Source organism: Lepisma saccharinum, chromosome 18 (genome assembly GCF_977018435.1).
Source record: "Lepisma saccharinum chromosome 18, izLepSacc3.1, whole genome shotgun sequence".
In the NCBI taxonomy this organism is placed as follows: domain Eukaryota; kingdom Metazoa; phylum Arthropoda; class Insecta; order Zygentoma; family Lepismatidae; genus Lepisma; species Lepisma saccharinum.
The window spans coordinates 11,086,602-11,104,592 of NC_139246.1; the positions used below are offsets into that span (position 1 = coordinate 11,086,602).

The 17,991-nt window shown below is 35.5% G+C and overlaps 2 protein-coding genes across 4 annotated transcripts in view; one reads left to right on the forward strand and one right to left on the reverse strand.

Moving 5' to 3' along the window:
• The window catches only part of LOC146001841 (organic anion transporter 3-like), a 127,369-nt gene extending 124,877 nt beyond the window's left edge, over positions 1–2,492 (forward strand). For both annotated transcript variants that reach the window (XM_083139531.1, XM_083139532.1), the window contains one exon: positions 1,694–2,492. In XM_083139531.1, the coding sequence (XP_082995657.1) occupies positions 1,694–2,269 (576 nt within the window). In that variant the 3' untranslated portion in view covers positions 2,270–2,492. The remainder of the gene's footprint in view (positions 1–1,693) is intronic.
• Positions 2,493–3,786: 1,294 nt separating this feature from the next.
• On the reverse strand, positions 3,787–17,524 carry MED31 (mediator complex subunit 31). Of its 2 annotated transcripts, none has more exons than XM_083140134.1 (4): positions 17,438–17,524; positions 14,027–14,119; positions 9,612–9,708; positions 3,787–5,745 (listed from the first exon to the last, which is right to left on the reverse strand). In XM_083140134.1, the coding sequence occupies exons 1-4, from the start codon at positions 17,466–17,468 to the stop codon at positions 5,532–5,534; spliced, it is 435 nt and encodes a 144-aa protein (XP_082996260.1). In that variant the 5' UTR covers positions 17,469–17,524; the 3' UTR covers positions 3,787–5,531. The 2 variants fall into 2 exon arrangements, with proteins under 2 accessions (XP_082996260.1, XP_082996261.1); XM_083140135.1 differs by lacking the exon at positions 17,438–17,524 and adding an exon at positions 16,986–17,147.
• Between the last annotated feature and the right edge of the window lie 467 nt (positions 17,525–17,991).

Genomic DNA, 17,991 nt, shown 5'->3' on the forward strand with positions numbered 1-17,991 from the left:
CAAATACACAATGTACATCTGAGTGTTCACCTATCTAATATTTCCTATGTATATATTTTTTTCCCCCTGAAGAATGGTCTTACTTTTGCATTAGCTACAGGAGGCACAAGGAAAGTGAATGCTTGGACATGTGTTTAACACAAGATACACCACACCTTAATAATACCTATTCTCCACTTCTATTCTAGCCTTCCTTTCTCATTCTCCAAAGGTGTGAAGAAGAGAGTAGAATTCTATGGGATATGGAAGCACATTGTTTCTTTTTATTCATGCAGTTTCTGATCATATTAGATTACTTTGCACTATTTTCATTAGCAATGAGATTGCAATTCAGTGTATTCAGCAGAGATGGCAGAAATTGTGGTACTTTCAATAGAAACACATGAAAACATTTTGTTTTAAACATTGTAAACAGTGTTTAATGATGTTGCTGATAAGGCATGACTTATCAAATGTAAAGCAAAAGAAAAGAAGTGTACAACATTAAGACCTTTCATTTGGTGACAAAATTTCTCAAAATGACAAGGAAAATTATAATCTTAAAATTTGCTATGTTTTTCCTTGGGAACCTGAAATTATTTGTATACCCAAACCACTGTGTAAATGCCTCCACCAGAGCCATGGCGACAGTGTTGCCACTAATCACTGCCTTATACAGACAAGTTTCAAGAAAGATATGTGCACACAAATTGTTCTTTACCACATGCACTTGGTTTGTTTTGTGGAATGAGGGATTCAATAAATGAAACAAAAGTTGCCAACTAACAGCTTCGTGTATGTGCATATGGCCACATATTTCTGGTGAATGAAAGATCAAGATTTCGGTACAATAACTAGGCTTATTTTTTGGCATATGTGTGTTAAAATGGTGAATAAAACCATAAAATTACATAAACTCCGTACCAGCTAACTGTAGACCAGGCAAACGAGAACAAATCTCTGCAAAAGTAGTGATGGGAGATGGCTCCACCAATGAACATTGAGAGAAATGGCATTGTGTAATGGGCGACAGGAGTTACCCAATTTCCTCCATTGCTCTGTAAGCGTTGCAAACTTTTGAAAAGGATAATACCGAACGCACATGACGAACTGACCATATTTTTGTCTCCAGGCCCATACGTAATTTCTTCGTGAAATATTAGGGATAAAACTGCAAGAGCAAATTTTGACAAGCCGTGCATTTAGAGTATGGACTAAGGTCAGGACCGTACGGTTGGCAATGCTGCACTTTCACCACTCGATTTTCCTCCTCCTCCTCTGCCGATATGTGCAGCCCTGCTCTACAGTTAGCTGGGACAGGGTATAGTTATCAGAGTATTAAATTTATTCCTGTATAATAGAGTCCCTTTTTCCTTCTCAAATATTTACAGCTGAATTAATCAATTTTCTGTTATTTGCATAACTCACAGGATAATTCAGACTTCAGAAAGTGTTGTGTTGGTAAATAAACTCTAAATTTAATGTTTAAGAGTTTATTTTTCATTTTGCAGTTCATTTCATGACAAAACATGTTAGGAAAATGCACCTCACACCTTCAAAAACAAAATATGCATACCTCTAGCAACTACATGTCTTCGACTGTACAGCTCAAACAAAACATTACAAAATATATACAATTACTTCCATATTTTTCTTTCCAGCCTTCAATATATGTATATTTCACTAACTAAAAAAAAATATCTTTGTCTTACAGGGTGACTATACCTATGAGTATGTTCCATTTGTGACATTTGGTTCAATGGCAGTTCTGGCTAGCTTATTAGCACTGGTGCTTCCTGAAACACTGAAAGTATCATTGCCTGACACTGTTGAAGAAGCAGAGTGTCTAGAAAAGCCAACAGAAAACATGACCGTGTTTCCTGAATCAGGTGATGTTGGCTATGGGAAAAGCCCATCATGGGTTGAGGTCAATGGGCTAATAGTCAGCCAACCTGACTCTGGAATTCCTGAGGACTGTGTACCGCTCGACCAAAAGGATTCCGGCGTCGAGAGTTTCTACACCACCTCAACCGGAATTCGAACCGAACACATTCAGTGTGATACAAACACAATTGCATCAAGTTTGGCTGCCGACAGTTTAGACGGCAATACGTGTCAAGTGATAGAAGAAGGGAAACCCATCTCGGTGTATGTTGAAACTTCGGAGTTGTATTCTGTGGCGAAAAAGAAGATGGAGGTTCACGACGTTCCATCTTCACCGACAGACAGTGAATTCCCAGTTCCTCGGAAAAGAGTGTTGTTTATAGACGTGAATGAAACTCCAATATAAACTTATTTTGTGATTGTAAACTTATATGCTGTTCATGTTAAAATGCCAAGAGAAATATTGCACTCTAGGGGTGAGATTTCTTATCACTATTTGATTTGCTGGTACCAAATAATGTAGTTGCTTGTCATAATGTTAGCCGTGTACATAAAACTGTGCGAGTTTCATCATAATTATTCATTGTTGATATCAGTATGATTGATCTTAATAAATATATTTTTTCTGATATGGTTTATCGCAAGATATTTGAAAATGAGTTTGATCTAATGTTGAATTTAATATTAAAGCCAGTATTGTTAACATACGAAGGTTCAAGACTGACACCTGATCATCTTCTCAGGTTTATATTTCATTCCAAACAAATCTGTTCTTATGTACATCCCCATGGACGACTTTGAACAGAATTAATTGTGTGACAACAATGAAGTTAATTAATTCCTCCTTTTAACTTAATATTAAACGAGTATTCCTACCCTTTAACAAAAGGAGCCTCGAGTGCCTTTATCCCCCTTGAAGCCGGTGCCTTTTCAAACTTACTGCAGAGTACAAAAACATCGTAGCTCGAGAGCTAATTGTTGTAGATATGAAATTGGTTTTCTCTTGTCTTGAAGACAGGGCTTTTAGCAGAGGTAAAATTTATACATTGTGCCTCCCAATAATTGGTATTTAAGGAAGAAGAAAATTGATTTTTCCTCCCAAAAATTGACGTATGGAAGACACCTGATTATATAAATCTATCCCATAATAATATGGGGTAACAAAGGGAAAATAAGGACTCTTCTCAACTTTTCTTTTTAGTAATAGTAACAAGGGATATATTGTTTTGTTTCGTATCTATGTCATTTGTATACTAAAGATCAAAATAGACAGAACTGAAATATCATGTGTAGTTTTTAAGAAATGGCACGTTAATTGCTGCTGGTCGAAATTTCGACCATCCGGATGCTAAAGGTTATTCATGTACACTCCTGTTCAGGTCAAGTGGCAACTACTCAAACCATCCAACCTTATTAAGTGTGCTACTTCATGTGAACAGGAGTGTACAAGAGAGTAAAAAATAGTAACAATAAGGCAATTATATGGCAATTTAGCTCACATCTATGACATTATCTACTGACATGTTATGAGATGTGCTCAGTACAGGTTATATGACTTTCTTTTGTTTGCAAGGGCCATTTGATCATAGATGTTTTCTGTTTACACTACAAAAGAGCATAGAACATATGGGTGCTGGTATTTCCACTGTTAAAATAGTCTTATAAAGAAATTAAAGCAAAGAAATAAAGTATAACCCTTAATGAATACCTCTTGTAACATATCAGCAGGTATAGGGAAGCAGTGCTGACAAAATAAAGGTTTCCCATCATTCATATAACACTGAGCTGTCTAAGACTAGCAACAGTTGCATGCAAGTAATAAGGAATTATAATTATACTGATATGCTACTGTCAGCTGATTTAAGAGTTCAAATTTAAAAATAAATTCTTATAATTACGTACAGAAAGAAAAGGTACGGAAATTGAAAATTTCATAATTAATTTATTTCACAAAAGGCAATAATCAAACCAGATAATGTAAATATGTTTGTGCAGAAAGTTTGAATACTATACATGTATCTCTTATAATATTTGTTGAAAGTTTACATTACACATGCAGGTAAAGGATGCATGCATATTGAGAAAACATCATAATTGTGAACACAATACTAATGCACACCTGTTCAACCTGCTGTATTTCTTAAGGAACACCTTTGTATGCACATGTGGACCACTAGTGTATGCAGGATTTTCTTCCCACAGGGTGCAGGATCCACACAGAAAATTTGGTAATTGCAATTTTTAACCTTTATTGTGAAAGATGTTCAAATACAGAGATCATTATCAGGGGTCAACTACCATCAAGAACCCCACCTCAGACATACTTCCTCCTTTCATATGAAATTTTCGATTGATTTGGTTTATTTTACTTCGCTTTTCTGCCACTTTTGGCTAATCATGAATATGACGTTTAGTAATGGTTTTATGAAATTAATGGGACACTCGCAAAGAATGCCCAGACTGGGATTCGAACCTGGGACCCCAGGCAACATAGCATGCTGTGCTAACCACTCCGCCATGTTGGTCAGCTTGAAATTTCAGAGGATGCTGGAGCCCCATCAGATCTATTGATTGTGGGTGAAGAGAATTAATTGGTGGACAGGGAATTCATAAATTTATTAAAAAGTGGTTTCTATAACTCTCCTCCCCTGTACCCTGCATATGCCAGTGGTGTGGACTGAATGGTGGGTAGACGTAGTGTAACATTGTAGGAGAGAATAAGCGAATCAGGAGGCTTTTGTCGGCCATGTTCCTACAGCAGGAAACCTCTCATCTGATTTGTTAGTATAGGATGGCTACACCAGGAAATAATACTTGAATTGTGCGTGAATTCTCTCCGTAGACATGAACATTTGCAGCTTTTATTAATACAAACCTCGTCCAATCCATATGTATTTATAAGTGGACTGTGGCAAGTTTTCACAGTTTAGCATTTATTTTTACAGAGGAAGGAAAAGAAAGCTCCATTGGAAAAAAACCAAAACAAGTAATGCTCTTTGCATGGAAAAAAACAAAACAAGTAATGCTCTTTGCAGAATAATCTATCTGACAGACAGAAGTCATGGGAAGGCACCAAATCTAACCTTTTTGGAGCTTCTAAGCTACGAGTTCCTTTACGACCGTAATTCAACTGCATTACCTTCGGTTCGTTATCTGTTGTTCGCTCACGGGCATGTAGTTGCAGACAGAAGTGTTTTAATTTTCTTAAATATTGTTTTGTGTAATCATAAGTATTTCCTTATGATTACACACGGTAATAATCAAGGTTTAAATAGAGGAAATTTTTGAAAAGTTCTTCTTGAAAACCTGGAATTATACTTGCCATGGTCTTAAAGTAGCCACCCTATAGTAACAATGTAGCATGTAATCATGGTGAAGAAACAGAAGGTGGAAAAGTGCCTTCTTTCATAGTATTTTTCACCTCAATGCAGGCAGAACCATCCCCTCCAAGTCCTCTACTCATTAGCCATGGAAGCTCGAACATCAGAAAGCACTGGTGAGCTTTCACAAGTATACACTAGTTGCTCAAGCCTGTACTAACACTAGTCTGGATACATATTAAAAAAAAGTCTGATAATAAATACTTGAATATTCAAGAATGACATCTTTCTTTGAGTAACAAATACATAAAAATCACAGCCATGTATTTTTAAATGCACAATCCAAACTCATGTCTTCTGTGTCTGATTCTGATTTTGGCTTGCAGTCTGACTTTGAGTCTGCTCGGACTGACTCTGAAGGAGCCGGGACCTTCTCCTCGTGTAGTGCTGCCACAGCAAGATCTGTTGGTCATCGATGAACTTCGTGCACTGAGCATTCACAACTTCTCGTCTGAAATGCTCATACTGGAGTAGGTCTAGGAAATACAGGCACATCGGATACCTGGAATGGAATAAGGATAAATACTAGAATGTTTCCATGCGATGTTTTATTTTCAATGCCGAAATTTTGATACAACCTATTTGTTCTATTCTCGTCAGTACATTCAGCAGATATTTATTGAGTGTCTCACAAAAATAACTTTTGACCAAAATTTGCGACCGAAACTTGAAATGGGCTCTTACTTATGCAATATGAAAAAACAAATTCCTAAATTTTTCCAGGTTTTCAAGCAATAAATTTCTACTAAAGAACTCTGAAATGTTTTATCTTAATAATAAATAGGGGTTAAATTGTCATTGAGACTGAAATTTATTCCACATTTTAAATTTCAATTTGAATTCCACTTAAGCACAGATAAACTAATTGCGGCTGGACCTAGAATTTTTAAAATGGGATCCAAACTAGGGATGACCATTTTCGGGAGGGGAAGAAAAAAAATCGCATTTCATTTTCGGCCTTTTTGTTTGTATTTTCATTTCTATGTTTTTCCTTTTCCAAATTTCTCTCTTTTTGTCCTTCGACTTTTTAATTTTTGAAAAAAAATATTTTTTTGCAAAATGTTATTTATCTCCATGGACTTGTTTTCAAAATTTTTGTGTTACAAGGTAATTCTTTTGACAAATCCATTACATTCTTGTTTATTTATTATACGTTATTAGTATAAGAGCAAATCTCATTCAGTTTGCTCAAACTTGTTTGTTTACATACTGTTAACTAAAAATGTGATTCCTTTACACTTAAGTAGTACCAATAACTTTCTTGGGGTATTGAAGAATGTAATGTATTTGTCAAAAGATAATATTCTTTAATATATAAACTTCAAATGAAATAATTGAAAATTTTAAAGAATTCAAAATGTTTCAGTGTAGCCAGTTACATAAGATGAGAAATCAATGCTCCCCAGAGTTGAGATTTGTCCCCCTGTAGGAAAAGGAAATATTTTGAAAGAAACACTGATAATGTGTTTTATTTCATTCTGTTATCTAACAAATTGTCTTATATTTTGTTGCAAAAAGAGTAAGCAATAACTCAGAAAAGAAAAAAAGTTGCTAAAAGATGTATTACTACACAAATAAATGGAAACTGTGACTAACTATTGACTTGACCAGGAAACTTCTTTTATCACACACTATCCTGATTGCTTACTTGGCATGTTCACAAATTGGTTATTAAATTGTGACAGACCATACATCTTATCCGACTGAAACATCAACTGAAGAGTGTGGCCGAATAAGGGTGTATGGCTGTATGTTACAATTTACCTCACAATATTCCAGCATGTGACAGGGAAATGTAGTATTTACCCAAAGTTGTTAGTTTTCGAAAAAGAGTGGCTATGCCAAACCACTGGGCAACATGCCTCCCCTGAGTATTAAAACAGGGATACCTTGGATTACCAAGTTATGATGTTACCATATGCTACAGGGGAGGTCTCCACATTTTTGGAAAATGAAATAAATATTAAAAAAATTTTGATGGAGTTATACCAATAAAAAAGCCAAGTGCAGCAAAAAGTACAGAGTGTCCGAAAAGTCACGCAACCCGGTGTTTACGACCGTATAACGGAATAGCGAAACGGAATGAGAAGAAACGCTTTCTACCAAGAGAATGCCCTGTATATTGGGAAAATTTAGAGAGACAAACATATGTAAGAACATGCATATTTTAATAACAAATAAGCAAAGTGTTGCCAAAGGCGGGAAAAAAAAATTTGCAAATCGTGTATATTGATGCACAGAACTCACTGAGGTGAATTATTGCAACATTTCACAATACCAACGAACAATTTTAATGGCCATCTAATGAATTTGACAGAAAAAGAACTTTGACGAAGTTTCAAAAACATTGCAGAAGGGAATAAATGGGCTGTTCCAAAAATCGATGTTTTCACAATATTACGCAGGACACTGGCAACACTGTTGCTGTCACGTGTCACTAACAGATGTGTTTCACCTCAGGCTATCACACTAGGACACTTTTAAAGACAAAGGAGAAAGTTGGTTATTCTCGAACATATGCAATAAATTACATACACCTTGCAACCCTGAAATGTGGGTACAGAAGAACGTGTATCAATTGGTATGTTTTCTGTTGCTGTTTGCAGCGAACCCCATTCCAGATTGTTTCTATTCTACTTATGCTGACGTCGTCGTCCTGTGTGTGTTTTTAAAATGCCATATTCTACACAGGAAACAGTGTTTATTGTTAAAGAATATATCCGAACATCATCATATTCTTGCGTAAGAGAAGCATTTAGGGATACCCACATTTCAGGATTGCAAGGTGTATGTAATTTATTGCATATGTTCGAGAATAACCAACTTTCTCCTTTGTCTGTAAAAGTGTCCTAGTGTGATAGCCTGAGGTGAAACACATCTGTTAGTGACACGTGACAGCAACAGTGTTGCCAGTGTCCTGCGTAATATTGTGAAAACATCGATTTTTGGAACAGCCCATTTATTCCCTTCTGCAATGTTTTTGAAACTTCGTCAAAGTTCTTTTTCTGTCAAATTCATTAGATGGCCATTAAAATTGTTCGTTGGTATTGTGAAATGTTGCAATAATTCACCTCAGTGAGTTCTGTGCATCAATATACACGATTTGCAAATATTTTTTTTCCGCCTTTGGCAACACTTTGCTTATTTGTTATTAAAACATGCATGTTCTTACATATGTTTGTCTCTAAATTTTCCTAATATACAGGGCATTCTCTTGGCAGAAAGCGTTTCTTCTCATTCCGTTTCGCTATTCCGTTATACGGTCGTAAACACCGGGTTGCGTGACTTTTCGGACACTCTGTATAATATAGTTTCTGTTCCTATTCCTGGTTAGAATAAAAAAAAAAAGTATTCGCAATTTCATAATTCCATGCCTTTTCCAGGTATGTGGAAAAACTCTACTGAAGGTGAAATTGTGGGAAGAAACTATTGGAGATAGTTTTTCTTGTATGTACGCATTGCTTGCATTATAGAATTATTTTCCTGTAGTTTACGGTTATTACAAGCATAAGAAAACAGTTTTTCTTTGTGACGTTTCAGGAGAACACACGCTCCTTTCATTAGACATTTATTTTCATTTTGACTAAAGATACAGTTATAACAATGGTTAGTAATTTTTTAAACAAAAAGAATCTGTTATATAATGGATGTTGTCAATGTTACATTGTTGTAATATAGCAACTTAACTGTGAAAAAAGCAGTCGAAAAAGAGTGGCCATGCCAAACCACCTCTTGGTAAACATCAAGAGACTTTGTGAAAACAATGATGAATTTGAATTACCTGATGATATTTGGGATTCATAATTTTAAAAAAATCTGAAATAAAAATAAAACAGACTGCTTTTTTCAGTTAAGTTGCTATATTACAACAATGTAACATTGACAACATCCATTATATAACAGATTCTTTTTGTTTAAAAAATTACTAACCATTGTTATAACTGTATCTTTAGTCAAAATGAAAATAAATGTCTAATGAAAGGAGCATGTGTTCTCCTGAAACGTCACAAAGAAAAACTGTTTTCTTATGCTTGTAATAACCGTAAACTACAGGAAAATAACTATTGGAGATGTATGCAAGAAATTGCAATGTGTGTGTGTGTGAGAGAGAGAGAGAGAGAGAGAGAGAGGGGGGGGGAGAATAATTATTATGGTTATTTTTTAATAGATTATCTTCAAAGATTTGAGGTAGGATTTTTTCAGTAAGTGCAGCTCTGGGCCTCACCCAGCCTCTAATAGATGGGCACCTGTTGGGTGAAGGTAGCTGGAGTATGTGGCTGATCGTATCTCCATAAATGGCTGAGATCATAAGCCCTGACTCCCCATCCCCCATGTGGCTTCACATGCTGCAATGTCAATTCTACTTACTTGAGATATCTTGCATAGTCAGGCTCTTTCCAGTACAGAAGATACTTCAAATAATTCACAAATGTTTGATCTTTGAAGTAACCACGTTGGGCCAAGACTGGAAAATAAGAAATAATAAGCACAATAATATCCGTATATTTTAACACAGGAATTAAACATAAACAAGAAGTTTGTGAATTGTAATTACTTCATTTCCATTTCTGTGAAAATATTATTTGCAGCACAGTATTTAGTGCAGTTGAAATAGCAATGATTTGATATAACTTGCTGTGCTTTAGAGGTCTTCTCCACAATAGATATGCACCTAACTTTCAAGAGACCATACGTTACAGAGAGAATTTTACAATACAATATCAGGTTTTCAGGAAAGATTATCCCAATTTCTAATCTGCTTTTTTATGATGTAAACAAAATCTGTAATGGTAACACATTTAAGCCTTGTCTCCATGTTAATAAAACATTAAAATACTGACCAAAGCAAAATTTATAGTATAAAAAATATATACACTAAAAACATAACGTTTCCACCCTCTAACAGGGTCTTCTTCAGAGAAAGTTCAATTTATTGTGAAGTTTCGTCTGAAGAAGACCCTGTTAGAGGGTGGAAATGTTACGTTTTTAGTGTATATATTTTTTATACTATAAATTTTGCTTTGGTCAGTATTTTAATGTTTTAAAATCTGTAACTAATTCTTGAAGTTTGATCTTTTATCCGATTCTAACAACAGAATTTACATTCTTACTTTTGTTCTAACATCATCTCATCTTAGTAAGTTAAATACTTGGGCCATTCGGAATTGATCGAGGCTGTGTCCTGTGTGCCTGTATGCTGTTTGATTTGATTTGATTTTGATTTGGTGTTTTAAGTCCACTTTATGCACATTAAGGCTAATCGGGACTGGACCTACAGTTTAAAGTGGGATCCGAACCACTTGTGCCTCCACCGGGTATCGAACCCGGGACCACCTGTATGCTGTAACCGAGAACAGAAGTGAGGGTGGTGTGCAAGAGTGGTGACCTTGGACTGTGCACCGCCAGAGTTTCATTTTCCTAGCTGCAGACAGCAGAACATGACATGCATTTTGTATCTCAGAGTAGTTGGATTCGTGGACACGTGAGGTGTTGCCAAGTGAAGATGTACGATATCAGCATGGAAAGCGACTACCAAGGTGAACCACGAGGTTCCTGTGAAGAGAAGGTGTGTTCAGCTATGATTCGTAATCTGCTATAAGCAGCGAATTGGCTCCAAGTTGTGCAACTGTTTTCCGCTGGGTGGCAGGTTTTACAGCCGGAAGTCAGAGTGCCAAGAAAGGAAAGCAGCCCTGAATGTAGTCACTCATCTCGAACCCCTGGCATGATTCAGCAGATGTCTGACATAGTAATAAATGGCAGGCATGTTCCTTCTTTCCACAGGAACCATGAGGATCACCTTTCACTGTGGTAGTCACCTTTCATGCTGATATCGTACATGTTCACTTGTCCCAGACTACACTGTGAGAAACAAAATGGCTGTCACGTGGTGCCGTCTGCAGCTAGGAAAATGAAACTAACTTCGCCGGCACACAGTCTAAGGTCACTGCTCTTACACATCACCCTCACTTTCATTCTCAGGTACAGCATATAGGCATATGGGACACAGTCTCAATCAATTCTGAACGGCCTAAATATGCTGAGGGGTCATTCCATGCCAAACCATCCAATGGTGGTTGCATGACCATTTTAGAAAATTTTCATTTTTAGTATATACGTTTGTACATGTTTCTAGATATCAAAACCAATGTTCAAAGAAAAGTATTGCCTTTAGTTCTCCTGGGGCAGCCATTTTTCCAACATCGCGCATGGCTTTTTTCTGCTCATGTAGCAGTATACAGAAACCTTAATATCTCAAAAACCATTAGGGCTAGACACCTGAAACAAAATTAATTTTGTAGCTAATGAAGTATACTTCCTATGATATTCAGGTATGTTTTGCTTGAAATTGCATCGTAAGTACGAAAATTATGGTGCAAAATGGGGTAACAATAGTTACCGGATCAAACCTTTTGCAATGGAATTTCGCAGATTTTCAATTGTCATACCTTGTAATTTCAATTTATGGTAAGTCAAGTATTGAAACCTTATGTTACTATATTTTCTGAGGCTTTATTTAACCCAAATTTAAAAAAGAAAAGACTTCATTATTCTAAGTATGGAATGTAGTTTAACCTTACTTTGCAACGTCAGAAATTAGGTGACATACGTTACCTCATATTGACCAAAACGAGTTGAATCTAAAAGTTGAGATTTTTACTGAGAGTTAGGTTCATGAAGGGCTTCCTATGTGCCAAATTTCAGAAATTTTAAAGGGGACCCATCTGATATATTTAACCCCGAAAACTGTCAAAATTCAATGAACGGCCATGCTGTAAAAAAAGGGGTGCATTTCTAAGCCCTGATATTTTATTTACAGACACCCTGCAGGTAGGTCTACACCTGAGAAAAAATCAAGCCTTAGACTAAACCCCTTCATTAAAAAAATCGGGTTTAAAAATGCAATTTTTTAACTATTATTACCCCATTTTCTACTATAATTTTCGTACTTACGATGATGCAATTTTAAGCAAAACATACCTGAATATCATAGGAAGTATACTTCATTAGCTACAAAATGAATTTTGTTTCAGGTGTCTAGCCCTAATGGTTTTTGAGATATTAAGGTTTCTGAAAAGTGCTACATGAGCAAAAAAAGCCATGCACCATGTTGGAAAAATGGCTGGCCCAGGAGAACTAAAGACAATAAATTTTTTTGAACATTGGTTTTGATATCTAGAAACATGTACAAACGTATGTACTAAAAATGAAATTTTTCTAAAATGGTCATGCAACCAATTTTTTTAAAAATTGGTTGATTTGACATGGAATGACCCTGAGATCATTTTTTTCCTAACGATGACAAAGCCTGGAAATAAGTGAATCAGCATTATGCAGTATGAATAAATTATTGCTACTAAAAAGGCACCTGAATATCTAAGATTCAAGTCATTGCAGAATTGACTGAAACATGAAATGGTACCTAATGAATAATGGAATTACTTAATTATGCTTAAACTACAGACTTCATAAATAAATTTGCATGAAACATTTGGTCACTGAAATATCCTGCGAATGCTGTAGTTACATTAGAAAAACAAAATACCACTTGCTTCATTGATTAGAGATTAGGCCTTAATTCTAAGCCTAAATTACGATTGGACATTTCATGTATTACAAGAAAAAGAATTGAAGGTTTTGATAAAACTTGTATTTCCTTTCTGTTGCATTATTCCAACATTGTTCTTGAATTACCTTACGATAAAACTAAAATAGTAAATATATTATCCAAGCTTATGAGAATGAATACAAATGTTTGAAAAACAAACTTGCACTAATAATAATGGCAATACTAACAACATTAATGGGTCCTAAATTTATGTGAAGCAATGTTGCTTCTAAATGATATCATAGACCAGGGGTTCCCAAACTTTTTCATTTCACAGCATCCTTAGTGTTTCAAGTCAGAATGTAGGCTTATATAACACTTGCAATGCTCAGTTAGTGTGGTTAGGCTGCTTGCCTTAAGTTAAAAAACGAACATATTTCAAATTCAGAAACATTTTATGTGTAAAAAAGTACTAGCAAGCACATATTTGGAACAATCATATCACTATTTGAATTTACAATTGTAATTAGTGGGACAGGTGAGCCTGAAGTTAACTGCACATCTTCTCAAATCTTGATATCAAAGAGGAGACAGCCACCTTCATTTCCTGTTTCACATTGATTTTTGTCATTCAGTGAAAATATTGGAACATTTTGCAGCGCATAGACCAATATTTTCTTTTGGTTCTATTTAAGTGAAGAATGAGACTTCCTCATTAAATCTGTGCAATTATTTTAAATTAAGGATTTGACTACAAGAATTATTATGACAAAAAAAGGCATGCTAATGCAGCGGTTCCCAAAGTGTGCACTGTGGCACCATGAATGGCTTACAGGGGCACCGTGAATGTTCTAATATTTTCACTGAAATAAATCTTGTTAGTTAGTGATATGACAGTTCCAAATATGTGATTATTCAGTACCACACTAACTGAGCTTTGCAAGGCCTACATTCTGACTTGATGTGCCACGGAAAGATCTTGGAAACACTAAGGGCACCGTGAAACAAAAAAGTTTGGGAACCTCTGTGCAGAATTTGGTTGCAGTAAACTACAAGTTTGCTACAACCAATGATGTTTATCTTTTAAGGAAAAGAAAAAGAGTCCGAATGCTGGGGTAAGATACAGATCAAGGTATTGGGGATGTAAGTTTTCAACTGTTATTCATTATATCAGTCTAGTGTGCAATTTTTTTAAACAAATCAACGTGCATGAAAAGGGTTACAAACCCTTACTTACAGTTCAAATAATTAGGATTAGCCAGGCACTGGACAAATTCTAACTCCACTTGAAACCGAAGTCTCTGCTGTTCGTCTGTTTCCACTGCACCTGCTGTAATAATCATATGCATAATAGATATTGACAATGCAGAAATTTGATAAATGAACATTTTGTTTTTAGTAAATTAGAAGTTACAAAAGTAGAAATGAAACTGCAAATGAAATCAATTACTTTAGGTATTGTTCTGAACTTCTCCACTTTACATGAAAAAATTATCATGGATTTTGAAAGCCAAACATGAGTATTTCATTCACTATTGAATGTAACTTTGTACCACCATCCCCTTCTGTGTTTCTGACATACAGATGGTGCATTTAGCACAATAATATTCCAAGTCATATTCATAAAGAATGGAACGACTTAAGATGACCGGAACCCTCTCAGATTTTCTTCATATTTGGCATACTCACTAATTGAGGCCTCCTAATCATGAATCTGAAGTTAAAAGTTGTTGGAAACGTCTAGAAATTGCAAAATACGCTAAAATAAGGCGTTAGTTTTCGGGGCCCAAGTTCCTTTTGTTTTATTGTGATTTCATCATGCTACGAATGCAATTTTTACATGGTTCGATTTCGATGTATGTCTGTTAACACATACTGCGGAGTTTTAGCAATTACTTAAGATTTTGTTCAATATATGCTTTCGTGATTAGGTTAGGCAGGTTAGGTTTGGTTCCCTTAGCATTAACATAAAGTCTCTAAATGCATTCTACTACGGTTCCGATTTACTTCTACATTCATTCCCATGCTTCTACGATATTTACTGTCGCTTGTCGACGGAGGGTATTTTTCAAGTTGTTTTTTACAACATAAATAACTTTTTTCAAGTCCAAACAGTGCTCATTACTTTAAAGAAGGTTCAAATTTTGTGTGACAATGATTTCCAAAATTCTACAATAATTAGTCTTTGTGCTAGGAGAAACAGTCTATTTTCGCGAAAGTTTTTGTTTCACAAGGAAATATATATAGCTATTCCTGATACTACCACGACACCAAATTTTAACTATGTTTGCCTAACCTAACCACACATCAATGGTTTGTGGGGCTAGCGTCAATGGTTCGCAATTATGTTGCAATTTCTAGACGTTTCCGACAAATTTTAACTTCAGATTCGATATTAGCAGGCCTCAATTAGTAAGTATGTCAAATATGAAGAAAATCTGAGAGGGATCAGCTCATCTTAAGTCATACCTAAAGAACAACTATTTCTTAATGACTGCATTTCATGCTATGGATGACGGATTGTGTGCTGGGCAGAGAGGTAGCGAAGGAGTGAAGAATTTTCAGAACATGAGACGGTAACAGTAGTATAAGCCGGAGACGGATTTCTTAAAATTTACAGGAGAAAAGACGAGAAAGTACTTACGGAATTGCATTCTTGAGGACTTTTTGAAGCCGGGGAAATTGTTTTTTTTTTAGAATCGTGCAACGTATTTTGCCTGTAAATAAGGTATTTTTCCTCAATCATGCATCTCCGTTGTACGATAGCTCGTGACGCCATTACCGTCGACTACGTGAATCAAATGTTCCGTGCGTTCGGTTATGTAACCCCCTCACAGTGTAGCAACCACGCGGAAGTTTGACAAGATGACGTGTGAGCGGTTTTTTTTTCCAATGTAAGGTAAGACTCTAGTTTACGTCCTTTTTATAAAAAAATACGTGTCATATATTGTTGGAAAGCTTATTTTATAAGGAATTCAACAACGTAAATCCCAAAGACAGCAAAAATTTCACGAACGAGTAAATCGAGAAAAACCGATGTTGTCCGGATATGCGCAACTGAACGTACTGAGGAATTTTTTTAGATGATGAAGCACATATTTAGGGTGAAATGAGTGCTAATGGAACCTATCCTAACAGACCTAACCTCGTAGGCATACCTCGACCCCGTGCATGGATAGTGGGGCTATCGTGAAAGTGTAAAAAGAAAAAGGTACTAAGAGATGCCGGGTGCCGCACCACAATCTCGCACCGCGAATGCAAAGAAGCAATCACCATGCAGATAAGGACGTAAAGTAGAGTCTAGCCACAATTTTCACTTAAAAACCTTTTGTGAATAGTTTGTGCGGCATTTATCAGTTCATAAGTTTTGAAATACTGCACATCAGCTGACGATACTGCATATCAGCTGACGATAGACAACGTGAGTCAAAATTTGCCCGCCGAATTAGCAACGACCAATAAATGATTATAATGTTAAAAATAACACTTTTTTCATGGAAAAAAAAGTGATCCCCAGCTTGAAAAATCTTCCGCTATGCATATGAGGTAAGTAGCAATGATTTTTATTTGAAAACAAAGGAGTTTAATGTGTCTCCGGCTTATACTACTGTTACCCTAATACAATTTACATTCAAAAAATTTGTCACAATGCTAGTAATAAAATATCTCCTTTCTTTACATATTAAAATCCATAATTCAAATGTCCATCAAAATTTAAACATTAGCAACTCTCTTACATTATAAAATAGGCTTGACATCACTATTGTACTTACTGTTTTTTTAAAATTCCTTCATATTGTAGCTGCTTATATCTTGTGGTACTTTATCATACATCTTTAAACCTTGGTATCCTACGGAACCTTGTTTTTTTGTTATGCGGACTGAATTTAAATGTATTTTATTTTGGCATCGAGTGTTATGGTGATATATATATATATCTTCATTTCTATGAATGAAACACAAGGTTTCCAGTATATACATGGAAGGTAATGGTAATATTTGAAATTCTTTAAAAATGTATCTTGTAATGGCATAGTGAAACATTTACCGAAAGTGAAATACCCGGCCCTACGTGAAAAATTGCTTGTGAGTAATTTACATTTCATAGGAATACACATCCTGCATCAGTCGAGTAGCCCCATTTGCGGATTTCTTCTCTTTAATCACACCAATACTGGAAATATAAACATGCTTACCTTCCATTTTTACTTCATCATTCATGTGGCACAAAACAGTTTCTAGTCTTTAGGTTTTGGAATGTATCGGATATGTTTTACGCAGGATTATACAATAATGAAAACAGGGGAAACTTCATCTGCCAAACGGAACCAGACTCCGTGCAAGCTTGGACAATTACATGAACCAATCGAATCATTTCGCTACAGTGACTGGTCATATGACCATCACATTTTGGCATATGTTTATATAATTCTCCAGATTTCCAATCTTCTGTTGGTGCAACACTGCTACTGTCATGCATGAACTGCATGCGTTTCATTCAAGTTTTCGTTTGTTTACATTCACTATTAACTATTGATTAGGCATTTAACAGTAGGGAAATGCATCTTCATCACAAATTATGACACAACTAATACTACTCTTCGAGGAATATATACATACATTTATTTTCTAACATCGCTAAACTTACCTTTCGCTGCCATAACCAATAAATTTGCCATTTGTGCGCTAAAATTGCCGAACAAAAAAATCTTGTACGAACTTGTTATGAACGATAGATGCCATCCAGTGTTGGCAATTCGTGGTCATACGAACCACGAATTACAGTTCGATATTCATTATTCAGTGTTTTACCACAAGCTTCATTGCCCAACACGTTGAGAGCCAAGAGCAGTATCCATGTAGAATCGCAAATTTTCTAGTACGTACAAATTTAAATAGATGTTTTCAATTCATTCTATCTTATAAAGAACTTAAACTTGTGTAGTGCGTGACAAATCGTAAAAACAAAATATACCGCATACATTGCATGGCTTTACGAAATGTCCCATGGTGTATCGATAAAAATAATAATAATAGGATGATATATGTGTGAAATAAAACTTTTGGAAGTGGACGCTATATCTGAAAAACATAATATAATGTAACCAAAATGAAAATACATTACTTAAATAATTCTTCCTTTTGCAATAATCAATCATAACATTGGATGTTTTGCCTTATAGATCTAATCGTAAAACCAAC

Coding starts and splice junctions, on each gene's coding strand:
- MED31 (XM_083140134.1), bottom strand. CDS start 17,468: ATGGCAAATTTATTGGTTATGGCAGCGAAAG. Junction 9,709..14,026: donor TAATCCTAATTATTTGAACT/GTAAGTAAGGGT, acceptor CTTATTTTCCAG/TCTTGGCCCAACGTGGTTAC. Junction 5,746..9,611: donor GACTATGCAAGATATCTCAA/GTAAGTAGAATT, acceptor ATTCCATTCCAG/GTATCCGATGTGCCTGTATT.